The 13,783-nt window shown below is 42.0% G+C and overlaps 1 protein-coding gene across 12 annotated transcripts in view; it reads left to right on the plus strand.

Annotated features, from left to right (window-relative positions):
• The window catches only part of suox (sulfite oxidase), a 37,209-nt gene extending 24,149 nt beyond the window's left edge, over positions 1–13,060 (plus strand). For 8 of the 12 annotated variants that reach the window (XM_073070925.1, XM_073070921.1, XM_073070928.1 and 5 more), the window contains 2 exons: positions 8,226–8,418; positions 9,671–13,060. In XM_073070925.1, the coding sequence (XP_072927026.1) occupies positions 8,226–8,418; positions 9,671–11,116 (1,639 nt within the window). In that variant the 3' untranslated portion in view covers positions 11,117–13,060. Of the gene's footprint in view, positions 1–5,790; positions 5,846–6,942; positions 7,009–8,225; positions 8,419–9,670 lie in introns of all 12 variants that reach the window. The other 4 variants (XM_073070923.1, XM_073070922.1, XM_073070929.1 and 1 more) reach the window with 2 other exon arrangements.
• Positions 13,061–13,783: the final 723 nt, after the last annotated feature.

Here is a 13,783-nt window from a genome sequence, read left to right on the forward strand (position 1 = left end):
TCACCCCCATCAGCAGTGTAATTTCTGACTCAATTTACAGCAAATTAATATGCTTCAGATGAGACCATTCCTGAAGATCTCTCTGCAGAGGAAGGTTCCTTTTGTAAACAGGTACACATTCCTGCGTATAGATGTTAGGCAGTTCACAATAGTTTTCACTATCTAAGCCAGCCATTTCCAATCCTGCAATGATGTAGCTATTCACAACCTTCTTATGACCCATTGTGTGTAAGGGAATGCATGTCCCTTTACCGACAGCATGTCCAGGCCGGGACTTTATGCACTGCCGCTGGAACTCCAGTCTCCCGTGCCTCCACCACCACTCTGCAATCCTGTGTCTCTCAGGTCCCACCGTCAGCCTCTTGAGCCCTCACTGGTTGTGGTTTTCAGTGAGCCCACCTTCACTGAAAACCACAACCTTCCTCTCTCCTCAGACATTATCAACTGTCTTTACCCCCCCCCCCCCCCCCCCGAGCCCAGCTCCCATCCATGCTGGGTTTTCACCTCTCTGAGGCAGAACATTCTATCCTCAGTAAGGGACTCAGCTTTGTACCCCTACAACCACACCTCAGTGAGTTCTGTTCCCACCATGATGCTGGGCTCTTCTTCCGCCATCTCTGTCTCCATGCCTACTTCTTTGGCAAGGACTCCTCATCCGGCACCAATGACCCCTTCTCCCATCTTCCTGGATGCTCTGCTGTGGTCTTCTGCCTGCTCTGGATCTTTTTGTTGCTAACTGCTGATGAGACATCAACCATCTTGACTTTACCACTTCTCTCTCCAATTCTCACCTCACTCCTTCCGGACACATCGCTCTCCACTTTCTCTGCGCTAATCCTAACCATCCAAACTCTCAGAAAAGGGAGGTGCTGTAGTAGTCAGGCGGACTGACCTCTACCTTACTGAGGCCAGGTGACAACTTTCAGGCACTTCCTCTTTCTTACCCCTCAAACAGGACCATCACTGACCTTATTAACTGTAGGGTTATCTCATCCACTGCCATCAAACTCATAATTCCCTTATCCACACCTCCCGTTTCTACCTCCTACCCAAGATCCACAAACCTGCCTGTCCAGGTAGACCTATTGTTTCTTCTTGTTCCTGCCCCACTGAACTTGTATCTCCATGCCTCCGCTCTGTTTTATCCACCCCTCCCCCACCCCCAGTTCAGTACCGCCTACCTACCTACATCCATGACACTTCACACACTCTGGATCTTTTCAATGACCAAGTTCCCTGGCCCCCAATTGTCTCACTTTCACCATGGATGTCCAATCCCTATACACCTCCATCCCCCATCAGGAAGGCTTTGAAGCTCTCTGCTTCTTTCTAGATAACATACCTAACCTGTTCTCCTCCACCCTCCTCCATCTGTTGGAACTGGTCCTTGGTCTCAATAATTTCTCCTTTGGTTCCTCCCAGTTCTTCCAAACTAAAGCTGTAACCATGGGCACTTGCATTGGTCCCAGCTATGCTTGACTCTTTGGATACGTGGAACAGTATACGTTCCAAGCCTACACCAGTATCACTCCCAACTTTTCCTGTGCTTCATTGACGACTGCATTGGGGCTGCTTCCTGCATCCATGCTGAGCTTGTTGACTTCATCAACTTTGCCTCCAACTTCCACCCTGCCCTCAAATTTACCTGGTCCATTTCTGACACCTCCCTCCCCTTTCTTGATCTTTCTGTCTCTATTTCTGGAGACAATCTACTGATATATTTTATAAACCCAATGATTCTCACAGCTACCTGGGCTATACCTCTCCGCACCCTGTCACTTACAAAAATGCCACCCCCCTTCTCTCAGTTCCTCCATTTCTGCTGCAGAGCCTGGTCTTCATTTGTCTTTGACTTCCTTGTCATTGGATCAACACTCACTCTGTCAAAACCTTGGAAAAAACATGTATATGCTTTACACAAGGAAATCTGCAGATGCTGGAAATTCAAACAACACACACAAAATGCTGGTGGAACACAGCAGGCCAGGCAGCATCTATAAGGAGAAGCACTGTCAACGTTTCGGGCTGAGACCCTTCGTCAGGACACTGCATGTTTACCTAAGTCCTTTCTGAGGCCTATTCCTTGAGGATGTCCTGGATACTATGGAGGAGGTTAGTTCCTATAATGGAGCTGACTAACCGGACAACTTTCAGGAGCTTGCTTCAATCCTGTGCAGTAGCACCCCTCCCCCCTTACCAGACAGTAATGCAGCCAGTTAGAATGCTGTCGACAGTACATCTGTAGAAAATTGCGAGTGTTTTTGGTGACATGCCAAATCTCTTCAAACTCCTAACAAAATATAGCCACCGCCTTGCCTTCTTTATAGCTGCATCGACATGTTGGGTCCAGGTTAGGTCCTTGGAGATATTGACACCCAGGAACTTGAAATTGCTCACTCTCTCCACCTCTGATCCCTCTGAGGACTGGTGTGTATTCCCTCATCTTACCGTTTCTGAAGTCCACAGTCAGTTCTTTGGTCTTCATGACATTGAGTGCAAGGTTGTTCCTGCAACACTACTCAACTAGCTGGTTTATCTAGCTCCTGTATGCCCTCTTGTCACCATCTGAAATTCTGCCAACAATCATCAGCAAATTTATAGATGGCATTTGAGCTGTGCCTACCACACAGTCATGGGTGTAGACTGTGTGGTAGGGCAATGGGTTAAGCACACATCCCTGAGGTGCGCCAATGTTAATTGTCAGTGAGGTGCAGATGTTATTTCCGATCCATACAACATTGCGGTCTTCCAGGTATTGCATTTTGGAAGGACAAACCAAGGTAGAACATACAAGGTAAATGGTAGGACACTGAGGAGTGCAGTAGAATAGAGGGATCTGGGAGTACAGATACATAATTCCCTAAAAGCGGCGTCACAGGTAGATAGGGTTGTAAAGAGAGCTTTTGGTACATTGGCCTTTATAAATCAAAGTATTGAGTATAAGAGTTGGAATGTTATGGTGAGGTTGTATAAGGCATTGGTGAGGCCGAATTTGGAGTATTGTGTGCAGTTTTGGTCACCGAATTACAGGAAGGATATTAATAAGGTTGAAAGAGTGCAGAGAAGGTTTACAAGGATGTTGCCGGGACTTGAGAAACTGAGTTACAGAGAAAGGTTGAATAGGTTAAGACTTTATTCCCTGGAGCGTAGAAGAATGAGGAGAGACTTGATAGATAAAATCATGGTGGGTATAGATAGAGTGAATGCAAGCAGGCTTTTTCCACTGAGGCTAGGGGAGAAAAAAACCAGAGGACATGGGTTAAGGGTGAAGGGGGAAAAGTTTAAAGGGAACATTGGGGGGGGGGGCTTCTTCACACAGAGAGTGGTGGGAGTGTGGAATGAGCTGCCAGATGAAGTTGTAAATGTGGGCTCACTTTTAACATTTAAGAAAAACTTGGACAGGTACATGGATGAGAGGTGTATGGAGGGATATGGTCCAGGTGCAGGTCAGTGGGACTAGGCAGAAAAATGGTTCGGCACAGCCCTGTAATGTTCTGTGGTAGGAATTGAAGATCCAGTTGCAGAAAGTGATACAGAGCCCCAGGCTTTGGAGCTTTTCAGTCAGAACTGTAGGAATGATGATGTTAAAAGTTGATCTGCAGTCAATAAACAGCATCCTGACATAGGCATTTGTATTGTCCAGGTGATCCACGGCCAAGGGGAGAGCCATTGAGATTGCATCCGCCGTAGACCTATTCTGGTGAGAGGCAAATTGCAGTGGGTCCAGCTGAGGCAGGGGTTAATTCTAGGCATAACCAATCTCTCAAAGCACTTCATCACCATAGATGTGAATGCAACTGGATGATAGACACAGACACTTGGAATATGCAACTGTAGTTATTATGTTATGAAACCAAGGCCATTTTAATTCAGAAAATGTCAATTTTAATTTTACCATTTCAGTTGATTCAATTTAATTGGGGGGGGAAAGTTGCATAGATAAAAGTAGTATGGATTATAAAAACCTAAAGCTTTATTCATGGAGACAATTCATTCTCTGCAACATCTAGGATACTACCACCAGGCACATCTTCTGTTCCCCACTCTGCTTTTTGCAGGAATCTCTCTCTCCACAACTCCCTTGTCTGCTCATCTGTCCCCACCCTGGTATTTATCCCTGCAGCTGGATGAAGTGTTATACCTGCCCCTATACTTCTTCCCTCACTACTATTCTGGGCCCTAAGTAGGCCTTTCAGGTGAGGCAGCACTTTTCATGTGAATCCATCAGTGTCATTTATTGCATCTGGTGCTCTAGTGTGGCCTCTCTACATCGGTGTGAGACCTAACACAGGTTGGGGGATTATTTCTTCAAGCACCTTCACTCCATCTGCCACAACAGTCGGGATCTCCTGATGGCCACCCATCTTAATTCCATTTACCATTCTTCCCCTGATGTGTCTGTCCACACCTCTTCTACTGCCAAGTTGAAACCAGATGCAGACTGGAGGAGCAACACCTCATATTCTGTCTTAGTAGTCTTTAACCTGAGAATATCAACATCAATTTCTCTAACTTCTGGCAACCATTCCTTTCTGTCAATTCCCCCCCCCCCCAACACTGCCACCACCACCTGTGGCACCTTTATCGGTCCTCTTTCCACTCCCCTGCCCTCTTGACTTGTCCCACACTCACACCACCTTCTCTTTATTCCATCCTATCAGATTCCTTCTTCTGAAGCCTTTTGCCTCTCCGTCCTATCACCTCTCAGCTTCTCACATCATTCCCATTTTCCCCATTCTCCTGCCTTTCTCCTCTCACCTGGATTCCTCCATCACCTACCAGCTCATGCTCCTTCCCCCTCCCCCACCCTTTTATTCTGGATTCTACCCACTTTTGTTCTAGTCCTGATGAAGGATCTCAGCCCAAAAAGTCAACTGTTCATTTCTCCCCATAGATGCTGCCTGACCACCTGTTCCTCCATGTTACTTCATAAATATCATTTTGTATTAAAAGGAAAAAAACAGGATGCGGCTTTTCTTTCCTCCTCTTTCAAAGAATGGAGTTTCTCTTCCTCTGCCACTGATGCTGCCCTCACCTGCATCTCCTCCATTTCCTGAACATCTTTGTTCACCCCAACTTCCTGCCGCCTTAATGATAGAGTTCTCCTTGTCCTTACCTACCACCCCATGAGCCTTGCATTCAACACATCATTCTCTGCAATTTTCACCATCTCCAAGCATATCTTTACCTCCCTCCTCTCTCTGCTTTCCACAACAATTGCTCCCTCCGTGATTCACTTGTCCATTTGTCCCTCCCAGCACTTGTCCCTGCAAGGGGCCAAAGTGCTACGCCTGCCCTGCCCATTCACCTCCTCCCTCACCTCCATTCAGGGACCCAAACAGTCCTTCCAGGTGAGATAACACTTCACCCTGTGAATCTGCTGGCGTTGTCTATTGTGTCTGGTGCTCCCAATGTGGTTTTGTCTAGCACCTTTGCTCTAACCACCAAAAGTGGAACTTCTTGATTGCCAAACATTCTAACTCTGACTCCCATTCCTGTTCCGACATGTGGTCCATGGTCGCCTCTTGTGCAATGACGAGGCCACCCTCAGGGTTGGAGGGGCAACATCTTGTATTCTGTCTGGGTACCCTCCAACCTGATGGCATGAATATCAATTTCTCCTTCTGGTTTAAAAAAATATATAAATTCCCTCCCTCTCCCCCTCCCCTCTTCTATTCCCCACGCCTTTACCTTTCCTACCCACCTGGCCACCTATTATCTTCTAGCTATCCTCCTTCTCTTCCCCCCCCACCACCTTTTAATTCGGGCATCTTTCCCCTTTCTTTCCAGTCCTGAAGATGAGTCTTGGCCTGACTATTCATTTCCATAGATGCTGCCTGGCCTGGTGAGTTCCTCCAGCATTTTGTGTGTTACTTTGAATTTCCAGCTTCTGCAGATTTTCTCGTGTTTATGATCTCTCTCACCATTCTGGTTTATGTATTACACCAGTCCCTCAACACAGTTGACTGAAATAGCTGCACTTGCTGCTCAGTGATATCAAACTGGTACAAATAAAGTGGTTTATTAAGAAGGTCTCTTAGCACTCTCTCAAGCACTCTCTGCCTGTGTCTTCCAAATATTGATAATGCATGTCCCTAGATAGGTAGAATCTGAATATGTGACCCTTTACAACGAAGAAATATTGTTGAAAGCTGAATTTTCTGTCTGCACGTTATATCACTCAAGGCAAAAATAGAAAAAAATGAGAATAAGACTAAAGATAACAGAGAATGAAATGAGAACTCGTTGGTTGGAAAATCTTTATGCTTGATTTAAATTGCAACCAAGAGCAATCCCACTGAGCTGGTTGAGAGTAAAGAAGCATTGGAAGAGGAATAGAGTGGCTGCCTGTCGTCACCAATGAACTGGACTTTGAAAGCTTGCACTTGTTCCTCAATCACACTTTATTTACATGTTACAAGTAAATAGCATCACCTGTCACCAAACTGTTCTGAAGTTTGAACAAAAAAATACCATTTTTATACTGAAATTGACTAGTTGGATACAGTTAGTGACTAATTGGTAATTTGATAATTGATCATGCAATTAAGGAATTTGAACATTTACAAACCACATTACAGTAATACTGGTGTTAATAGCCAATATAATCTACACGTTAAAGACCAATTCAAGATTAAAGTAACTATCCAACAGTAAATGTCACCCTAGAATCCTTCGTTTGCATCTTGTCTTGGTATGCCAAATGGCTCCTGAGAATGCCCTTATAACGGGAAGCTACTATGCTCTTGAAAGACAACTCTTGCCTGGGGTGAGTGCACACTATGTAAACTATCCTTGCCTGGACATTATCTTAACTCTTGGCTTGCCACGAATTCCACATGACCTGTTCAAAAACTGAAGAGAGCATGAAGAATATTTGCCACTGTCATGAAATGCTTCTGAATGTGCTAGTTTCTAGTTATAAATCAGTTTGTCTTACAGGCCTGCATGGTTTTGCATGTTTTGTTCCAAGCAGCAGTTTCAAGAACAACAGTGCCACCAACAGAGGTGATTGATACAGTTTTCTAAACCCAAATGTACAGTAATTTGAAAAGTTCATCAGTGCATTTTTATCGTCTCCTATAACTGCAACATGACCTCCTCAAAACTTATCGCATAGCATTGTCCTCTGAAATTTTCCCAACAGTATTTAATTGTTCAGTGTATTTTAAAAGAAACCTACAATTGTAACAAGAACTCTAACTTGAGTGTGAGTTATTGCAGTGTTATAAACAGACAAATAATGGAGACAATTTGTACAACAGTTTACAGTTTATCGGCAGTACAAGATTTGACACGCACGTGCTTAAAATGTTAGGAAAAACAACAAGTTTATAATCTTAGTTTTTTTTCTATAATTGTCTGTTTGGTTTCTTCATGCTAATGAATGCCAGTCCTCATGGTAATTCGTGTGGAGGCAGGAACCTGTAGTTCAATTAAGAATGTCCCACAGACTGGATCCAGAAGAGTTTGGAAGTAATGTATTGTAATGAAAATTTGTTTTGGAATGTGTGCTCTGTAGGTATGTACAGGTTGAGTGTCAGTTATCTGAATTGTTTTGGATTTTGGAATATTTGCATCTATACAATGAGATGCTTTGAGGATTTGACCCAAGTCTAAACACAAAACCCCATTTACAGTACATATATAGCTTACGTATGGCTGGTCTGAAGCTCACAGAGTGAACTCAGAGTCCACAGTCAGAGCACAGTCTGACATAATGGAGCAGGGTCCTCCACAGACTATAGGTCTACGCCATCCCCAACCATGTCTATTACCGGGTTCCAGCACTGCAATTGGCTTCATATCCACTATCAATTTCAAACAGCTGCCTATTCCACAGCAACTACGATGGGAGGGAATGAAATTTTATATATTTTAAATAATTTTGTGCATGAAACAATTACCTTCAATTTTCAGTTAGTCGTGATAGATTTTGCTTGCTTCTAGATCAGCATACTGATAAGCGGCCTATTTTCACTCCTACACTGACAAATCCACTCTTTCAGTACACAATCGAGATCTTTATTTTTCACTTTATACAGCGCTTTTCAACTTTTCATTAATTTGTGTTCATTACATATGTGAAGTCACTTCTCAGAACTGGCTGTGGTGTGCAGAGACTTGTGCATCAGCTGGGAACCTCTCCAGTGCCTTGTGAAGTTTCCCATTTGGATTTTGGATAAGGGGTACTCAACCTGTATTACTTCATGCTTCCTTTTTAGAGTATGGATAGACACTACTGGAATCCTCCCACAAGCATGCTCAGTGTGCAGCTCAGTACGATGGAAGAAAACTGCTGCTAACCAGGACAAAAGTGCAAGCTCTCAGTTCCTTAATGTACGATGGAGATACATGGTTCTGGGGGTCCTGGCCGGTACAGGTTCCATGCTAGCTTATGGCTTGTATGGAAAACAGGTGTGTAGAAAAATATATTATCACTTTACTAACCTGTTTGGTTCACTTGTATATTTAGAAACATAGAAATCTATAGCATGGTACAGGCCCTTCAGCCCACAATGTTGTGCCGACCATGTAACCTAGAGACTGCCTAGAATTTCCCAACCACATAGCCCTCTATTTTTCTAAACTCCATGTACCTATCTGAGAGTCTCTTTAAAAACCTTATTGTATCCACCTCTACCACCACCGCTGACAGGCATTCCACGCACCCACTACTCTCTGTGTGGAAAAACTTACCTCTGACATCCCCTTGTACCTACTTCCAAGCACCTTAAAACTGTGTCCTCTCGTGTTAACCATTTCAGCCCTGGGATAAAGCCTCTGACAATCCACATGATCAATGCCTCTCATCATGTCATACTCTTTTATCAGGTCACCTCTCATTCCCCGACTATTGAAACAATAGTTGACGTTTTTGTTTGTGTTGTATCTATTATCTTTTCGTTATTAATCAGTGCTGCCTCTTAATTCTGCACCATGAATAACTGTGTCACCAGTTCACAATATTCATAGAACGTGGAACACTACAGCACAGTACAGACACTTCAGCCTGTGCCTGCCTTTTAACAAGTTCAATCTAACCCTTCCTACATGGCCTTTCATTTTTTTTTATCATTCATGCACCTATCTAAGAGTTTCTAAAATGTCCCAAATTATCTGCCTCAACCACTACCCTGGCAGGACATTTCACACACCCACCACTCTCTTACCTCTGACATCCCCTATAGTTTCTTCCAGTCACCTTAAATTATGCCCTGTCTTGGCAATATTTTTAAAGAGGATTATATACTGTATTCCATGCTAAAGATATTGAGTGTTCAATCTTGTCTCTGCTTCTGCCAACTCCAACCTGATTTTTCTTTTTTTTGCTGAAAATGCACACTTATGAGGATACATTTTTCTGTGAAAATAGTAATAATCTCATTCCATGATTAATTGCCCATTATTTTTGGGTGGGCTTGGAAGATTAATACATAGCGGTGATGATTGTGGTTGAGGACAAAGCTGAACTTGCCCCAGATGGACTTTAGAAGTTGGTGTCTGGAGCCAATCGAGCAGGGGACCTGCTGACTTTTCCCTTTTCCCACCCACATCTAAGTGCTGAGATCTATTACATTGTTCCAATTGCCATACTGGGCTAAGAGTATGAGTTTTAGTATTTTACTCATGAGAGATAAATTACTTTTATTTTGTCTTTTCATTACAGGAAGCAGAGCTGAAACCAGAATTATCACTTAACAATAAGGCTCAAACATCTTATCCAATTTATACCAGGCAAGATGTGGCCAAGCATAAAACTATGGAAAGTGGAATATGGGTAACCTACAAATCTGAAGTGTACGATATAACAAATTTTGTGGAAATGCATCCTGGGGGTGATAAGATTTTGCTTGCTGCTGGAGGTGCCCTTGAACCATTTTGGTCTATATATGCTGTCCATAAACAAGAACATGTTTACCAGATTCTTGAAGAGTACAAAATTGGGGAATTGAGCCCTGAAGATGCACAGGTGACTATTGATGTAGCTGATCCTTACGGGAAAGAGCCATTGAGACACCCAGTTTTAAAGGCGAATAGTTTAAAGCCATTTAATGCAGAACCACCATTAGAGCTTCTATCTGAAAATTATGTTACTCCAACTGAAATCTTCTTTGTACGAAACCACCTGCCTGTTCCAGAGGTTGATCCAAAAAATTTCAGTTTAAAGATTGAGGGAGAGGGAATGAAATCCATTCAATTGACTCTCCATGACATTCAAACCAAGTTCCCAAAGCACACAATAACTGCCGCATTGCAATGTGCTGGCAATCGGCGCTCTGAAATGAATGTGGTGCATCAAGTGAAGGGACTAAATTGGGGGTCAGCAGCTATTGGTAATGCAAAATGGGCTGGAGCTAAACTTTCTGATGTCCTTAAGTATGCAGGGCTCCCAGAGAACACAGATGCTAAACATGTCCAGTTTGAGGGACTTGATAAGGATGTGACTGGGTCACCCTATGGGGCCTCTATTCCTATTCATAAAGCACTCAACAAAGATGGTGATGTGCTTCTTGCCTACGAAATGAATGATGAAGCTTTATCCAGGGATCATGGCTTTCCACTACGTGTTATTGTTCCAGGAGTGGTAGGAGCACGTAATGTGAAGTGGTTGAGCAAGATTATAGTAAGTAAAGAAGAAAGCAAGAGCCATTGGCAAGTGAATGACTATAAAGGATTTTCTCCTTCCGTGGACTGGGACAATGTTGATTTCAGTTCTGCTCCAGCAATTCAAGAATTACCCATCCAGTCTGTCATCACATCACCTTCCAATGGTGAGCATCTCAGTTCAGACATGGATGAGATCACAGTGAAAGGCTACGCATGGAGTGGAGGTGGCCAAGAAGTGATCCGGGTGGACATCTCACTGGATGGTGGACAGACATGGCATGTGGCCGACTTGAATGGTGTGAAGCCAAATGAAGGGCAAGCTTGGGCCTGGAAATTATGGCAACTCACTGTGCCTCTGCCAAAAGACCAGAAAAACCTTGAGATCATTTGCAAGGCTGTGGATAACCATTACAATGTGCAGCCAGATACTGTTGCACCCATCTGGAATTTACGAGGTGTCCTCAATAATGCTTGGAGTCGAGTGAAAGTTACAATCAAAACATAATGATTAGAAACTGTTTCTGAATCCATAACATGAGAATTGTGCACAGTTGCAGCAGACCAGTAATTTAGTCCAGGTGTCAGCACATCTTGGTAATACTCTTGTCTCTGTTGAAAATTGTGGGATTATGTCCCATTCTAGAAGCTGGTATTAAATTTGCAAAGACACTTTAGTTCAGTGTTGACTTCATGTTATTTGAACATAAAGATAAACCAACCCAACTGCTCTCCTTGGGTGAATGTCAAAGTTCTGTCAAACTCATTAAAGAGAGGCATTCATCCCTCCATCAGTATCATTTCTTTAAATTGACCAATAATTATCACATTGTTTTCTGGGAGGTTGATTTACACTGATTGTGTGCTTTATTTTTTGAAAAAATTCATTCATTGTGAAATGCTATGGGGCATTCTAACATTGTGAATCAAGCTATCCAAATTCAGTGCCTCCATGCATCTGCTCTATTAAAGCATGGTTCCTGCACCATCTTACATCTCTTGCCATGATGGCATTAATTACATATGGTCTACTTTTTAATTCAGCACCACATTAATTGTGCTTCAGAATTTAACGAGCATAATTCTTTGTTACTTTTATCTCTGCTTAATTTGTCTTACTTCCATTTGAAAAACCTTGCCCAAAAATAATCTGAATTGAGAGTAGGGCAATTAATGCTTGAGATAAAAAGTAACACAATGAAGTTCTCTTTCCTGCATTTATATTGACTCTTCCTATTTTTAAAATCTGTAAGTGGAAGAAGCACTGAAATTACCATGATGATAATTTTCAAAGTATTGGAGCAGATAATGAACATTGTTCTATTGTTTACAGTGGTGACTCCATTTAAAGTGATTCGGTAGGGATGAGCATTCTGAGTATTCTTAAGGTGGTGAGAGATGCTATCATATTCTATCTTCCAATTTGTCACTTGTTCATCTGTTGCTTTTTTTTTGAATCCTCAGGCTTAGCAGCAAAAGCATTTTCATCCAACATCATAATTAGCCACTTCAGCCATGATTGAATCATCTTTCCCAATGGAATGTTAAATCATTGATAATTATAAAATGTTTCTTTAAATGTTCACTATTTTAAAACCAGCTGGCTAAACTCATCTAATTTCCCGGTCTATTTTTGCCAATTCATAAATGGCTTTAAGTTCAACTTTTAGTTTCCATTTGAATTATGTAATGAATGCACAATTCTCTCTTGGCTCATGTTGTTAGAAGCCTGAAGAGCTAATAGCTTGGTAGCTTACTTAATCAAAATAAAATTTCCAAAATGTCTATCCTTGCCTTGCTGTGAAGATTATTTTCCTGGAGGAAGAGACAATATGCAATAAATCTAACTGTATTTGCGTTGTAGTGAGTCAAATAAACATTTGAAGTTGGGGTGTGGAGGAAAAGAAATAACACATTAAAAAATCGCACCCAAATGAGATTGCATTGGGTATAAAGCTGTGCCCAAGACATGAACAAATTTGTTGCATGTATTTTTGTTTTGGGGAGATTCGATGCAAGTATTTTCTCTTTCTTGTAGTTTCTTAATTTCCCTTTTATTACCTTGGTCATGGAGATATAGGTATGTGGTTAAGATGTCCCAGCAAAGCTCAGGTAGTACTCTAAAACCATCCAATAAAATCGGCACCAGTACCCTTGGTTTAATACTGCTCATCCATTGCTTAAGCCCGCCAATTCCCATTTGGCAACTTCTGCCTTGTTAGATTTAAATGAGCATTTGGAGTTTGCCTGCTTCCCACTGTTCTGTGGCATCCAGCACTTTGTTGTTTCCTTCGTTTATACTTCATTTGGATGCCTTGTAATGGAAAGAATGAAAACCTCAAAATGGGGAGGGGGTTAGACACTGAAAATTTTGTAAATTTTAATGTTGAGAGCAGAAGTTGAGTGGAAATCAAATTTTAACTGTATAAGAATAAAGCTTGTGTTAAACTTTCCACAGCAGAAACTGTTGAGTCATTAATGTTAAATTTTAAGTGATTAATATGTTTATTCATTATTTCACTTTATAATGTAGGCATAGTACATCATTCTAATATCCTAGTTTCTTAATATAGCTATGTTCATCATTGTTTTTTGTCAGTTTATATGTAAGGAAATGATGAAAATGCTACCTACCAGTTGGTCAGAGACTTAAATGAGCATTTCAGGTCTGCTCCCTCAAAGTGGAAATGTCTACAAATTAATAAATTCCATTAAAGCTTTTGAATGTCTGTTGGGGAATCAACATTTGGTGCAAGATGCTGCTCCATTCCTGAATGAGAGTGAAAGAAATGTATCAAAAAACTTGCAATGAAGGCACAAGATTTTAAGTACATTTGAAAGTTCTGCGGACTGTCTCTATTAACATTCAATGATTCTAATCACTCAAAGAATGTAAGGGTTACTTATTTCCTCTTACTTTACTCGAGTCTTGTGATTTTGAAACCTTAAAGGAAATGTGCTGATGCTTAAAATTCCAAGAGCTCAAACTGCTTCTCAAGCAGTTCCACAGGGTCCAAGAGTTCTTGACGCAACATTTGTACCTCTGCCAAGAGGACAATGTTCTGAAATTATTCACATTCTTTTGTATCTGGGTTGAAATAAGGAACTTCATTGCATGTAGCTTTCTGCTTAAGTAAGGGAATTGTTTGTGTTTTGCTTGTTACCTCTGACACAG

This window comes from Hemitrygon akajei, chromosome 18 (assembly GCF_048418815.1).
Source record: "Hemitrygon akajei chromosome 18, sHemAka1.3, whole genome shotgun sequence".
Lineage (NCBI taxonomy): Eukaryota > Metazoa > Chordata > Chondrichthyes > Myliobatiformes > Dasyatidae > Hemitrygon > Hemitrygon akajei.